The sequence below is a fragment of the Henckelia pumila genome, chromosome 4, assembly GCF_033568475.1.
Source record: "Henckelia pumila isolate YLH828 chromosome 4, ASM3356847v2, whole genome shotgun sequence".
NCBI lineage: Eukaryota > Viridiplantae > Streptophyta > Magnoliopsida > Lamiales > Gesneriaceae > Henckelia > Henckelia pumila.
Genome location: NC_133123.1, coordinates 138,156,161 through 138,171,856, shown reverse-complemented (window position 1 = coordinate 138,171,856; position 15,696 = coordinate 138,156,161). Strand labels below are relative to the sequence as shown.

General features: G+C 32.4%; 4 protein-coding genes across 5 annotated transcripts; 3 read left to right on the top strand and 1 right to left on the bottom strand.

Annotated features, from left to right (window-relative positions):
• The first annotated feature begins 1,635 nt into the window (after positions 1 to 1,635).
• Positions 1,636 to 4,032, top strand: LOC140860859 (protein trichome berefringence-like 7). Of its 2 annotated transcripts, XM_073263862.1 has the most exons (4): positions 1,636 to 1,768; positions 2,187 to 2,850; positions 3,252 to 3,410; positions 3,515 to 4,032. In XM_073263862.1, exons 2-4 carry the CDS (start codon positions 2,204 to 2,206, stop codon positions 3,792 to 3,794), a joined length of 1,086 nt encoding a protein of 361 aa, XP_073119963.1. In that variant the 5' UTR covers positions 1,636 to 1,768; positions 2,187 to 2,203; the 3' UTR covers positions 3,795 to 4,032. The 2 variants fall into 2 exon arrangements, with proteins under 2 accessions (XP_073119963.1, XP_073119962.1); XM_073263861.1 differs by lacking the exon at positions 1,636 to 1,768 and having other exon boundaries at positions 1,783 to 2,850.
• Position 4,033: 1 nt separating this feature from the next.
• Positions 4,034 to 6,671, bottom strand: LOC140860860 (alcohol dehydrogenase 1). The gene is made up of 10 exons (XM_073263864.1): positions 6,569 to 6,671; positions 6,320 to 6,456; positions 6,022 to 6,068; positions 5,584 to 5,909; positions 5,418 to 5,500; positions 5,271 to 5,346; positions 5,126 to 5,187; positions 4,689 to 4,784; positions 4,440 to 4,601; positions 4,034 to 4,354 (listed from the first exon to the last, which is right to left on the bottom strand). The coding sequence occupies exons 1-10, from the start codon at positions 6,603 to 6,605 to the stop codon at positions 4,238 to 4,240; spliced, it is 1,143 nt and encodes a 380-aa protein (XP_073119965.1). The 5' UTR covers positions 6,606 to 6,671; the 3' UTR covers positions 4,034 to 4,237.
• Positions 6,672 to 10,805: 4,134 nt separating this feature from the next.
• LOC140860861 (pathogen-related protein-like) lies at positions 10,806 to 12,072 on the top strand. The gene is made up of 4 exons (XM_073263865.1): positions 10,806 to 11,009; positions 11,170 to 11,302; positions 11,392 to 11,693; positions 11,807 to 12,072. Exons 1-4 carry the CDS (start codon positions 10,872 to 10,874, stop codon positions 11,945 to 11,947), a joined length of 714 nt encoding a protein of 237 aa, XP_073119966.1. The 5' UTR covers positions 10,806 to 10,871; the 3' UTR covers positions 11,948 to 12,072.
• A 1,293-nt stretch (positions 12,073 to 13,365) lies between these two features.
• On the top strand, positions 13,366 to 14,612 carry LOC140866145 (pathogen-related protein-like). Its single transcript, XM_073271051.1, has 4 exons — positions 13,366 to 13,539; positions 13,653 to 13,785; positions 13,909 to 14,210; positions 14,312 to 14,612. Exons 1-4 carry the CDS (start codon positions 13,408 to 13,410, stop codon positions 14,450 to 14,452), a joined length of 708 nt encoding a protein of 235 aa, XP_073127152.1. The 5' UTR covers positions 13,366 to 13,407; the 3' UTR covers positions 14,453 to 14,612.
• Positions 14,613 to 15,696: the final 1,084 nt, after the last annotated feature.

Genomic DNA, 15,696 nt, shown 5'->3' with positions numbered 1-15,696 from the left:
TTCTCTCAAAATTTCCTCCAACACAAAGTGCAAACGATGATCCTAAGTGTTTCTTGAAAATTCTCTTTAAACTGAGTTGAAGTTATCGCAGAATATCACATAATATTTTTTTTCCCTAATAGATTTGTAGCTTTCTGGGCTAAAATTTCCAATTCTGCATAGGACATTCTTAAATTTCGTTGATTTTAATGAGTAAATGTGAATATTTTAGTCTCTTTAATGTTATAACTTGAGTTGTTATACAGTTTTCTATAGTCTGTCCATGACCAAAACTGGGCCTTCGTTTGCGGATATATTTCTGCCATTACATCGATGAAAATGGAATCCTCATCATTATTAGTAATGTTATTTGATTGCTAATGTAAATGCAACATCATCGATAACTTGTGTTTATTTATCCATATTCAAAATTCTAAAATCTGCCCGAATTAAAATCTTGAAATATTTTGATGAAAAAATGCGCCCGACAGAATGGGTTTCGCCCAAAAAACTCGTATTCTATTAGAAAAAATACTCGCTGATATTTCTGCAAAATAGTTTACTGATTAAATCATAATAGAAAGTTCAGCACTTACGTAGATAATTAAACAGAACAATTTAAAATGCAATGATTTCGTTAAGAACAAGGAAATGTTGGAATGCAAGATTGCATTTATTTATCTTTGAAATTTACAAGCAAGTGTAAAATTTTTAAAAATCGATGCTTTATTTATTGTTTCGAGCTAAACCACTATTTCGTTGTATTGACATTTCAATAGAATTCGGGTTCTTACCAGGAAAACTGCCTTGGCATTTTTTACTTTGATAGTCCGAAAACACAAATTCTTCGAAGGAGTTCATTTAGATTAAAAATCTATAGATTGTGAATATGTTTTTCTCATTGTTTAATAATTTAAACAAGAGATATTTTAATTCATCTATCAATTTACTTGCATTATAATTATACTAATCACCATAAATTTCAAATCTTTAGAATATCGTAGAGTTATTTGAAATTTATTGTGGCTAATATTTAAATAAAATATGAATTTGAGAATAATTTTTTGAGTTATGTAACAATGCAAAATAAATTTGAAATAACGAATTTCAAATCAATCAATCCATTTAGCATTTTTAACAATAGTCTCACATCAGATTACCAATTTACAATTCCGTTTTTTTAGTTTTATTTTACTTTATTTTCCTCTCTCTTTTTTTTTTTCTTTTTTTTTTTCCCTCTCTGTGTCTGTTTTTTTTTTTTTTTCCCTTTTAAATTTGTGATCGAAATCCTGTAATAGCATCAAACTGAAGTTATTCAGAATGGCCAAATCAGAATCATTTGTAAGGTGGGAACTTAAAAAAAAAACAAAAGAATCATTTTATAGGGAAGTTCACCTATCACCTCAACAGGGACAGAGACCAAACAAAAACAGATTGATCTCTTTTACTTGATTAGCCTGTCTATTGCGTTAGTTCGAGCGTTTATCCAAAATGCACCAAAAAATAGCGTTTGCAGGTTCTAAAAAAAAAAAAAAAAAGATTGATCTGGTGATATGATATGATCTAATCCGTCCAGATCACTTTGGAATGTTACCCGACCCTTCCCAAAAACAGATTCTCTCCGTTTCATTAAAAAAATTTATGAACTTTTATATTATTTATCCTCTCATCCTCAATTAAATTTTTGAGTTCCTTCATGCGTGCATCTCCATTAAAAAAATATTTTTTAATTGAGATTAATCTCACCGACGTTTGTTTTGAGTTGGAGGAGCTGGTTCTAACGTAAAAGGTACGTTATAAATCTGCTTTCCGTAGCGTTCGGATTTCACTATCACACCCGTGCCACAATACTATAATTCCTTTTCCCTTTGCTATTTTTGATTGGATTCCTCAACTACTGGTTCCATTCTAGTTTTTTTCTGCATTGGATTTTTGTTCCATAGAAGCTTATTTTCTGTGTATCGGCCATAAAGTTGGTTCTTGATGTTAGCAGCTAGTTTTTTCTGTTCTATAATTGGGTGTTTCGGAGACAAATGCAATGATGGGTGGATTATATTTGTCATTGTATAGTCATTCGAAGCCTGCCTTCCCACAGGTTCTCAAATTTGGCAAATCTTTAGCGGGGAGATACAGTAAAAGTTGGAATTTTCAGTCTTTCACTGCATTTCTTATGGTTAGTTCATTGATATGTTTTCTTCTTGTTATAGGATTCAGCTATCTTTTCATGTTTCCATCTTTTCAAACATTGGTTAATGTTAACAAGGATGGAAATGAGGAGAATTATAGTAGCAAGTTAAGTGTTTTTTCGAGTAAGGGATGCGATGTGTTTGATGGGAAATGGGTGGTAGATGAAAGTTGCCCTTTATACAATGCATCCCAATGCCCTTTTGCGGAACATGGGTTTGATTGTTTGGCTAATGGAAGGAAGGATAAAGGGTACCTTAAATGGAGGTGGAGGCCCAAAAATTGCGAAATCCCAAGATTTGATGCTCGTGTTTTCTTGGAGATGCTTAGGGGGAAAAGGGTTGTTTTTGTTGGTGATTCGTTGAGTAGAACTCAGTGGGAATCCATGATTTGTTTGCTAATGACTGGAATTGAGGATAAAGGCAGTGTGTATGAACTTAATGGGAATCAAATCAACAAGCAGATTCGTCATTTAGGCGTTCGGTTTAGGCCATTCAATTTTACAGTTGAGTTTTACCGCTCGATTTTCTTGGTACAGCCTGGGCCAGCGCCTAAACATTCACCAAAGAGGGTTAAGGCGACGCTAAAGCTAGATCAAATGGATGATATTAGTAGAGAATGGATTGACTCTGATGTTCTTGTGTTTAATTCAGGACATTGGTGGACACCTACAAAGCTCTTTGATATGTAAGTGTTCCATTATTGTGCGTGTTTTCGTGCATGTTTCAATGTTATATCAGCTCATATTCAACGTGAAATCGAGTTAAATTGATCTGTAGAAGTTAAAACTCTCATTATATGTTTGCTCCTACTCATCATCGAACGAGCTTTAACCAGGTCCTGCAAGTAAGCCAACAAAATAGCATCTTCCCTGTCATCATTTTTTAACTCTGCTGAATTCTTGTGCACTTTTTTTATGACCAAGTATGGAAACTTTAATATCAAGTTTGGACAGAATCAAAGGTCTTAGGAGATGAATTATCGAGGTTATTACATTTGGCTTGAAAAGCAAACTTTTGAAAGATGGTTTTTGCCAACTCAATTAGATTTACTGTTGTAAAGCGCTTCTAATGTTAATCATCAAACAGGGGCTGGTATTTTCAGATTGGTGGGAGGATGAAACTTGGATTGTCTATACACAATGGCTTCAGAACTGCATTGAACACTTGGCAATCTTGGATCGAAAACGCGGTTAATACCAGCAGAACAAGAGTTTTTTTCAGAACCTATGAATCAACTCATTGGAGGTGTGTTGTAATTATCCGTGAATATATATGCTACTATGATATTAATCACGTTTATGATTCTAATCCATTTCTCAACAAATTTGTTGTTTACCATATATGCTCAGTCACGGTGCTCGTCAGAATTGCAAAGTAACAAGGCATCCCATGTCAAGAATCATGGGGAAACAGAGGAGCTCAATATCTGATGCTATAATTACTGCAGTGAAAAATTTAACCGTACCCGTAAAGTTGCTGCATGTCACTCCAATGGGGGCGTCCCGAAGCGATGCACATATCGGTAGTTGGAGTGACAATCCATCGGTTCCCGACTGTAGCCATTGGTGCTTGCCTGGTGTGCCGGATGCATGGAATGAAATGCTTTTCTTGCTTCTGCTTTCGAATTGAAGGAACCTTTTGGGTTTCTACCAAGCTAGGTCCCGGGTTTGGGTTTTTTTTTCTTCTTTGGCTATAAAATGGCTTTATCATGCTCACAGTCTAGTTCAACTGTTTTTAGGCCAAGAAGATTGTTTTCACATGGTGTACAGAGTGAGTTTTAGGATGCAGATTCTAGTTTTTGCTCTTTGTAGGCAGACTATTATGTCACATACCTATTGGACAAAAACACAAGTCTTCTAAATATTTCAACTGCTGTCCACCTTTTTAGTGCACTTTATTTTAGTAAATTACAAAAACTAAACAGAACAATCCAACAATAGCCAAGTGAACTCTCCATTCACCTTGGACAATCGATTTCGTAAAATCGATCTCATCTTAAATTTACACACCTCTACTACACCTCCGTTTAAAAACTTATTTATGTAACACTCTGTCAACTATAAGGACACACATTACTTTCCCATGTCAATGATGCAACGCAGACCCTCACCTCGGACCATGTAGTCGAATGCCTTGTTGATATCTGAGAAAGGAACTGTGTGTGTGATGAATTTGTCCAGCTCGAGCTCCTTGAAAACCGAACATTTTTATGGATCAAAAGACAATAAATTTACGAAAAGGTATATATGTGCATGGTCATATTGCTAAAATCACCTTGTTCATGTACTTCTCAACTACTGCTGGGATATCGCTCCGGGGCTTGAAGTTACCAAAAAAGGTTCCTTTAAGAGTCCTCTCATTCAACACATTGAGAGGATGAGTTTTGAAAGCGTCGTCCTTGTTCGGAACTCCAACAAGTACGGCAACACCCCAACCCTGTAACGTGACAGCAGATTTTGAGATGGAAATATTTTATGTTCTTTCGAGAAAAAATGAAAGAAATTGATAGGAGCGGATGGCTACATCGTGAACGCATTCAAAAGCAGATATCATAGCATTAATATTTCCCGTGCACTCTATGCTTCGATCGACTCCACCGTCTGTCATCTCTGCTATGACCTGATATTATGAAAGCATAAAGAACAAATTAACGATGAGTGCAATTACCATCATTGTGTCATTTTCCTTCCCAAGTTCTAATTTTTGCGAAAATAAAATCCCCGATAACAAAAGTTGTGAACGGGCGATTTTCCAAGTTAGCTTTGGGTGGCCTCTGTTGCCTAGTGCCTACTACTACCTGGCTGGTATGTCGAACATACATTTTCCTCACATAGCTTTTACTTTGACGAGAGCTATTAAAACCTGAATATCTTCATAATGTCGAGCATCATAACTCGAGTGGGAACATAGTTCTAATAAGTAAAACGGAGCAAAAAATAGAATATCGCAACAAGATTAACCTCTTGAACAGGCTTGTCATGATCTTTGGGGTTCACAAACTCCGTCAATCCAAATTTCCTTGCTGTCAACAAGAATACAACACAAATACTGGTTGTAAATCACTGGTAGCAATGTCAGAAGCTATGCAATAATCTATTCAGTAACCTGCATCGAACCGATTAGAGTTCAAATCTATTCCAATGATCCTCGAAGCCCCACAAATCCGGGCTCCTTCGGCTGCCTGTAAAGCAAGATAATAAGCATCTACTCCATATAAAGTAAAGCATAAATAGAAGCATTTCAGCATCTCACAGCTAGGCCAACAGCTCCCAATCCGAAAATAGCAACACTCGAGCCTTTCGTCGGTTTGGCTACATTCATGGTCGCGCCAAGTCCTTCATCACAAATGCCAAATTCAATCCCAAAGCCGTTTTCTCTACATAGTTCGATAGTCAATACAGAATGTAAGAATGCTAACCTGTCGATATCCCACAACTAAGAACACAAACTTTATCCAGAGGCGCCGCAGGATTGATCTTGGCGACACAGCCAACATGCACAACTGTATATTCGCTGAAAGTTGATGTTCCAACAAAATGATATATCGGTTGCCCGTTCTTGGAAAACCTCGACTTTCCATCACTAAGCATGACTCCGCGCTCTGTGTTTATCCTCAAAGTTTCACACATGTTGCTTTCCGCTGATTTGCAGTGGCGGCATTCCTTGCATTCGCCGGTGAACACGGGAAGAACATGGTCGCCTGGTTTGAGATCCGTCACACCTTCGCCTACACTCTCCACTATTCTACATTCATACAATAAATGAATGAATTTTTTTTCCCAGATAACTAGAGATCATGAAGTTTATATATATAACAAAAATGAATTCGAGATGTTTGATTCAAAGTTAATCATACCCTCCAGCTTCATGACCAAAGATGCGAGGAAAAAGTGGCGATTGCCCCTGAAACGAGATTGTCCATGCACATCTTAATTAGTACAATTAATCTTGTTAAAAATAGTGTTCATTTCAGTATGTTAAAAAAATACTCTGTTTTTCATTCTTTCTTTTAATTGAGGTTCTGGCTACTTTTGGTCATGTCAAAATGAGAATCGCTAAAGTGTATGAACATGAAAAGAAAACATATATATTGATCACAAAGAACTGCACGCACACTCAAGCAAGTCACATTCTGGAAAGAAAGAATCGAATACCTTGGCTTCCCAGAAGTGGAGATCCGTGTGGCAAAGGGAGGTGAAAAGGATCTTCAGTCGAACTTCCATCTTCTGCGGCGGCGCCACCTCCACTTGTTCGATCACCAGTGGCTTCCCTGCCTCCCATGACACGGCGGCTACAAGACAAGTGTCACTCGAATTAATCAAAGCAGCAACCGGAGATCATCAAAATTCAAAACCCAGTTCTTATAATTCAAAAACCAACAGTGGCTATGATCAAGAAATCACCTTTGCATCGAATGACTTGCCCAGCTGTGCTCGACATTGAGTATGATCACTTGATTGTAATATTTCTGTAATGTTCAAGAACCTGAATGCATTTGCTTAGTCGATATATAGTGGGAGGGGCTGGCGCGTGGAGGGCTATGTGGGCACGTGGAGCTTAGTAGCCGCTGGAGATATCTTCTTCTACAACATAGGTACAGTTGTATATATATATTTTTTTTTTTTTTTGAATAATGTACAGTTGTATATTTGATCCATGCATAATCTCTAGTTTTCAGTATTTTCAATTAATAAAGGGGGAAGAGAAAATCGGCCTCGTGTCATATTTTGCACTTTAAATTAAATAATCATATAATTCATGATTTAAAAAATTAATATAAATTTTCTCTCGAATTCGAACAAAAAATATTTAACATGAACAAAAATTCATGAGAAAAAAAAAATTAATTTTTTTTTAAAAAAATGATCTCCCTAAATATATTTGAAATACATTGTAGTGAAATCCCTTTAATTTTTACCATAATTAATTTGATGTAATTTAAAGTCGATATCCTGACACTAATATTTCATTAATATGCACATGCATGAATTAAACTTACCTTCTGTTTCTATATAATATACATAAAAACTTATTCTTTTTTATTTACTAATAAAATGCATGTATTCTGTACGTATAAGATCACTTATTTTATGATCAGTTAGTTATATAATTGAATTAAAATTGATACTAATAATGAAATATACAATGACATGTGTTACACACACACACATATATATATATATATATATATATATATATATATTATAAATCATGTCACATATTCCAATATGCATCAATTTCAATATTTAATTTTAAAAAAAATATTGACTCGTGAGTTTATATATATATAACTTGTAACATAATATATCATAATTAAGCTAAAAAATCAAATATCTTGTAAAAACATTTAACAACTTGAATTGGGTACAATCGATATATAGACGTACTTAAGTATAAAGAAATGAAAATAGATATTTTAAAACATTGACTTAATATTAAATGATAAAAAACAATGAAAAATCAAAGCATCCAACATAATTGTAATAATTAATATTTAGATATAATAATATATGAAATTAGTGTTTATAATTAATAAATAACATAATAACTAAATTTTCTAAGCCTAGAATTTTTTGTCATATATTTTATTACTTTATCTTTTATTTGAATTTTTCAAACTCTTATTTATATATATTAATAATAATAATTAATCTTAATAATAATTTGTTATTATTTATTTAATTATAATATGATTAATTTAACATAGAAATATAACAATTAAAATAAACTTTGAGGAAAAAAATTATAATAATTAACAACTTAAAATAATGTTTTAAACTTATTATATATTGTTGAGTGTAATAATTGTCTTCGCTTGATAAAATGATCGAACCATAAAACTTGGATTGCTGTGCAGTTAAAAGATTTGAGTTGCACCATTACCACCAGCTATAGCTTTTGGTAAATCGAAAACACTTGATCCTATATTATCACTTCGTTGTCTTTTATAAGAATTATACTTAAAGTGTTAAAGTGCTATATGATTAATTTAACATAGAAATATAACAATTAAAATAAACTTTCATAAAGAAGTAAATAACTTAAAGTACTTTTATTTTAAACTTATTATATATTATCACTTTATTGTTTCTATAAAAGTTACTTAGAGCTTTAAAGTACTTAAATAATATTTAATATGTTGATATATTAATTGATCACTCTATTAATTTTCTTTCTTTTACCAACTAAAAATTAAACATAACAATATAATAAAAATAATTTTTTAATAACTTTTTAATTATAAATATTTCATGAATAGGCAGTATGATTTATTTTAATATTTCTTTTATTCACTTTATGAAAAGATTTTATTATTGACATATTACTCAATCCTATCACTATGTTAAAATAATACATTTAAACATAAAAAATAGGAAATATTTTAACAAAATAATTTGTTTACAAAAGTATAAAATAAAATAAAATATTCTTCTTGCCATAATAATTTACATATTCAAATTATTATTTGTAAATAAATGATTTTCGCTCAACTTGTTTACTAAGTATTATTTAATGAAAATTGATAGTTTTATTTTCAATCATTTGAATTTTTTTATACTGAATAGATAAATTATTTTTATCTAACCATTTTATTTAAATATATTAAAAATATTGTTTTTTATGATTTTCTAAGTTTTTATTAATCTATTAATTTATATATTAACTCATGTATATATATTGATATAGATATAAGTATATGCATGCATAACATTTCATTTATTAAAGTGATGTCCTAATGATAATCATTTATTTTTATATTAGAGTGTATCTTTTCGTAAAGAAATATAAACAATTATTGGTTTATAAGCTACATAAATACACAATAATAAATTAACATAACCAATGTTTTTTTAAAAATAATGTAACTATTTTTTAAACAACCAAACTAATGTCATAATCACGAACAAAATAATATAAGCATATAATTTTTAAACACAATCATAATATTGAATATTTGTCTAGATACTTAAAAATATTTTGGAAATATTTGCAACATTAATAAATAATTATAGTGAAATTACTATATAAGTTTTATTATAATTTTAAATCATTGATTCAATCTTCGATTGAATATTAATAAAATAGTATTCCAAAAATTTATATTAGAATCTTGCAAATACATGGATGAAATGAAAAAAAAAATTATATAATAACATATAAAATTTATATATAATAATTTTTTAGATAATCTGATACAATCAATAGTAAAAAATGGAAGTTATAGAATTAAATAACATCTATTAAGATGGAAGTTAAATGTGAGAAATTATTACACTCAATTCATTATTGCAGCCAATCAATTGTCTTGTGTATTTTTTTATTTTTGTCCCTAAATTTTTTGTAATTTTACTTATATAACCCTCATTAACATCTCATTCATATGAAACAAAAAGGATAAACATGTATACATACAATGTAAAAATTTTGCTCTTATATTCATATTTTTCTTAACGGGTAAAATAAAATATTTCTCGAGATATTACATACTTTTCTTAACGGGTAAAATAAAATATTATATGGGTGCCTGAGAATTTTTCTTTTTGGCTGCGAAGTCTTGTATTAAAAGATCTCTCTATTAATTAATAAAGTTGCAAGTTTTCCTTTCAAAAAAAAAATGATGGAAATTATTTTTGAACGCGCTATTGGCCGAATGGCTAGTCTAATTAGGTAGTGTTTGGGAGAGCTTCTAAAAAGCACTTTTCAGCTTTTCATTAACAAAATTTTGAAATTTTGTGAAATTTTGTTAACAAGAAGCTGAGAAGTGCTTCCTAAAAGCTCTCCAAAACACTACCTTAATACATGCTAGCTAGGATTCTTATTCAAGAAAGTTTCGTCCGGTACAAGGAGCCGACAATAGAGAAAAGTCACTGTATATAGTTCCAAAATGCTAAATCAATCTCCATGTAGATGAACTATCGGTCATATATTAGGAGTTTGATTCCTCTACGAACGTTATTTTGGACTAGCATGTCGCCTATGATTTATCTAATACGTTTATTTAGTGCACACCGAAAGATAACGGCTGCGACCACGTCATAAAAAAATGCCAAATCAAGTGATCATAATCTCAATTAATATGGTAAAACCTATTTTGCATTTTTAGCCAAAAGATACAACAGATTGGAGACATGAATTTAAAATGAAATCCGTTTAAATCCTATTTAACTGAACATAATTTTACTTATTTGCAATATGTACCTCCGATGTTAATTATCCATGTGCATATGTGCTCCAAGTGGTCAAAAAGAATTTGTGCTACTGGTCGCTTTAGGACGTCCGAGAGTAGTACACCACTAATTACCGATTAGACCTGTACTCCTTCGAGGCTTCGAGCGGCCAATCGTATGTATTCAGAAGAATAATAATTCGCATTAAAAAAATTTTAAAATCTCGAGAAAAATTATCATTGTGAAATTTTTTCTCATAATTTGTTATTTTTAAATATTGCAAAAACTACCCGAATTAAACATACACTGGATGACCACCTAGTACAGATTCAATGTTTTGTGGCTGCGCAGTCATTGAATAATGAATGCCACTTGGGTTTCTGGGCCATGCCATTCCTAATTCGAAAAAAAAAAAAATTAAATTCTACTAAAAGTACCATCATTCATTATATAAACACCACACAAGGGGATATCTTTATCATCACCAGTTATATATCTCCTAACATCTCGCACTTAGCAGCATAATCAATCTCTGAAAATGAATCATATGGCAAACGTTGGGGGAGACAAATACAGATCCTACTTGACTCCAGAGGACCTCAAAACGACCAAATGGCAAGCAGGCCCTCCTAATTACGATGCCGTTAACAAGCTCTTCGAAGATGGTAGAACTAAAGTAAGTCAATTGATTGATTATATATACTAATGTATCGATGCACGTCCGTATATGTTTAATTAATTTGATTCATATTCAAATAAAATTAATATTATATATATTGGCCAAAATTCAATCAATTGAATGTGTGTGTATTGTTATTAATTTGAATGGAAATTAGGTATGGCCCGAGGGATCACTCGAGGAGCAAGTTCAGAATTTCGTGAAGACATGGGAAATGGAGATTGTGCACAAGGCCGATCCCAATCAATACAAGACGCTCGACCCTCAGAAATTCGTCATCGGCATCAATGGTGAGTCGATGATTTTTTCGAATAAACTCGTGATCCAAAAAAAAAACATTGATGACTCAATGTAACATAGTCGTAATGAAACGTGACAGGCAAAAAGTTCTTCACGCTCCCAGAAATTATAAAGGTTGGAGGAAGCTACAACATGTTCCTACACACTTCGGTGCCGCCGTCGTTGAGGTTATTCGACCCGGATCAAGAGACTTATGATTCCTCCCAGACGGCATTCAAGGCCACATTCGCCCGTGGATTCGCTCTGGAGATACTTCAAGTTTATTCGGGACCTCCGGTGATATGTTACAAGTTCAGGCATTGGGGTTACATGGAGGCCCCTTTCCAAGGCCACGAGCCTACTGGCGAATTGATCGAGTTCTTTGGGACTGCGGTTTTTGAGGTAAAAAAAAAATATTAATACATTTCTTTAATTATTTTGCCAAACGGATTTATGATTATTGTTAATTTTATATATTCATATTAAATAATCATTTGCAATTTTGAAACGTACAGTTGGATGAAAACTCCAAGGTTGTGAAGATTGAGTTCTTCTTTGACCGTGGAGAATTACTGTCAGCTCTGATAAAGGGCAAGAAATCTGATGAATCAGCAAGCGAAGCTCCCTCTGTCTCCGGCTGCCCTTTCATGGCTTAATTAATCTTGAACAATTTCTTTAATTTGGTTTTCGAATTTGTACGTGCATGTTTCAACATTTGTATGAATAAATTCTATGGATTGAATGACGTCTTACTTAATACCAATCTTTTATTTATATATTATTACAAATTAGTGATCTGGAACACAAAACATGTTAGCGTCACTTGGGTCAAATACTAGTGACATATATATCAACCTTAAACTCGTGCAAGAAGCATAAGTCTGTTTGCAGCAGGCTATTGAGTTAGTTCGGGAATTTACCCAAAGCGCATCGAAAAGTAGCGAATGCGAGTTTTCACGTTAAAAAATAAAAATAAAAATAAGTCTCACGATCTCCTTCGTCACTACAATTAGAGGGTTGAAAATCCAGTATTTGTCTACGAATTAATGGGCAAAACAAGTCCAATTTCCACATTTTCCTTTTTTTTTAAATCCAATTTCTTCGCCCCTTGTTCAAGAATATATGAATAATCTGTTTCCATAAAATGTTTTTTTTAATTTTTATTCTATTCTATTCTATCTATATATTTTATTTGTTATATTTATTTATATAAATATCTATGTTAGGATATATATGACTTTGTGATATCAATTGATTTTTACAAAAAGATCACAATTAAATTAATTTAAAAAACTAATATTTCTAGAGATCCTTATTGCTCCGTGATACCAATTGATTTTTACAAAAAAATATAACCAAATTAACTTAGAAAATTAATATTTTTCATTTAATATAAAAGATCATAAAATTTTATTTTAGTAAATTTATAATTTAAACCATTCATATCTCGTCAACTTTAAATAATTCACACATTAGCTCCACAAATTATAAATATTAGTATTCTTTACACGCGAATATATATAATTTTATTTTATTTTATTTTATTTTGAGTGGATATCACTTTAGTGAACTATCATTATTGTGGGACCAAAAACTGAGAAAGAAAACACAGATTTTGGTGACCATCAACTTCACACATCTTTAATATATAGAATATAGTATATTTTTTTTGAAACATTTAATATATAGTATATTATATATATATAATTATCACTTTATCTAAATAATAATTAGAAACGGTAAAAAAAACAACCATAAAAGTTTTTAATACAATTGTTAGCTAGTAGTTTTATTTATATTTATAATATAAAAAGGAACTGAACTCCAAAAATAATTACCCACCAAGCGAGACTTCAGAGTACTCAATGGGGGGGTAAAATAGGGATAAAATATGGCCCGAAAACCAAAAACATTAATTATTTTAATATTCATGGATATAACTTAAAAAAATCGTTGGAAATTTCAAATTTGCTGCCTGCATGAATAATTATTCAACTTTGGGCGGCCATTTTATTTATTTATTTATTAATATTTAATATTAATCTTATCCCTTCATATAACACAGACCACCAGTCCTAATTTAATTCTCCACTACAATTCTAGTCGAAAGTTAGAAATGGCAGAAGCTAATGAAGGAGACAAGTACAGATCATACTTGACTGAAGAGGATTTAAGAACCACAAAGTGGAAAGCGCATCCTCCTAACTACCAACTCGTCAACGACCTCTTCGAACAAGGCAGGACTAAGGTGCATCACTTTTTCCAACAATAATCTATATATATATATTTTTCTTTTTTTTTAAAAAAAAAAAAAAAAAAGAAACAAATTTAATTTGAAGTAAAAATTTTTGAATGGATCAGATATGGCCCGTGGGATCACTTGAGGAACAAGTTCAAAATCTTGTGAAGACATGGGAAATGGAAAGGGTGCACAAGGCCGATCCCCGTGATTACAGAACACTCGACCCTCAGAAATTCGTCATCGGTGTCAATGGTATGGTAGGCGATCACTGCACAAATTTATAACATGCATCTACCCTTTATGTAATTAATATACACTTTTATGATTTAAGGCAACGTATAAGAAATTATAAAATTTATTATATTATGTGACAAGGCAAAAGATTTTATACGGTCGAAGAAGCTGCGAAGATCGGTGGAGGCTACAACATGTTCCTACAAACATCGTTGCCACCATCGTTGAGGTTTTATGATCCCGATCAAGAGACATATGATTCGTCCCAGAAGGCGTTTACGACAACATTTCCTCGTGGATTTGCTCTGGAGATACTTCAAGTTTATTCGGGACCTCCGGTGATATGCTACAAGTTCAGGCACTGGGGTTACATGGAGGGCCCTTTCAAAGGCCACGAACCTACGGGAGAATTGGTCGAGCTATTTGGAGTTGGGATTTTTGAGGTAATGATCACATTTCTTTGAAATATCCTATACAATTAATCATCCTTTTTTTAAAATAAAATCAGGACTTGTGATGTTTTGTTTGAATAACATGAACGTAGCTGGATGAAAACTCCAAGATTGTGAAGATTGACTTCTTCTTAGACCGTGGAGAATTATTGTCCGGTCTAATGAAGGGTAAAAAATATGAGGAATCAGCATACGAAACTCCCTCTGCTTCAGGCTGCCCTTTCATGGCTTAATCACCCACTTTCTTCGTACGAATAAATCCTATAGTAATGTTGGATAATATTTACAACTACTCTTGGTTTTGTATCCTTTTGCATACTTAATTTTCTAATGTTGGCTTTTGTGGTAAAATAATTTTATTAAAGGCGTGCTTTTAAGAAAACAGAGGGAAAACACTTGCATACTATAGCCAAAATTAAGAAAATTTCGAGAACCAGAAAAGAAAAAGAAAAAGAAAACTTTCTATAGACAGAGCAAGTAAGAAGCAATCATTAATTGTTAAAAAAAAAATTCATAATCATTTATTTTAAAAATTGGAAACAGAAAAATTGTAATGTACCCAGAACCTAGATATGGAGCAGTCTGTCTCACAATATTTGAACTGCGGGCTATAATAAGCCCATTATAATAAATTTATAGCCCATAAAGTAGGAGCATTATAGTGGAGCCCAAAAAATAATGTAAAGGCCGTGCATAGGGCTGGAATGCGTATTGCTTATACTTTAACCCAAAAGTAAATGCATAAAGATTCAGCCCGGTCCAGCCCCTGTTATGGCTTGTCTAACTAAAGCTGTTAAACGGGCCAACTCATGGTGGGCGCGGGCTGGCCCACTAAAAACTCATCTTTTGACGAGTTGATGGCGGGCTGACCCACCCACCATTTTGGCGGGCTAAAAATCCTCAACCCAGCCCAACCCAAGTTGGGTTGCGGGTTAGGCAAGCCGGCCCGCGGGTTGGCTCACGATAAATAAAAATAAATAAATAATTATTATAATTAATTATAAATATCATTTCATAAATAAATATTAATAAAAACATATTAATAAAAATTTTAATTATTGATTTTATGTGTGTAAATTTTATATAAAATAATTAATACAAAAAAAAATTCACAACTTTTATTAAAAAATACATATATCACAATAATAATAAAAATAAATTATTAATTCTTCAGGCCCGCGGCGGGCCAACCCGCGCGGGTCACGGGCCTAGGAGGGTTGGCCCATCTAGGCCCACCTTTTGGTGGGATGAAAAAATTTCAACCCAATCTACTTAAAATACGTGGCGGGCCCGGCCGACCCGACGAGTCTAACCTAAATTGACGAGTCAATGTCTAACTACTCCAATTCAAAGTCTCCAGGTGGGTTATTTTTATATCATCACAAATATTGATCTAATTAAATATAAATATCAAGCTGAAACTTTGGGATAATTTTTAAATATATCCATGTATCTTTTTCATTTTCCGTATTATATC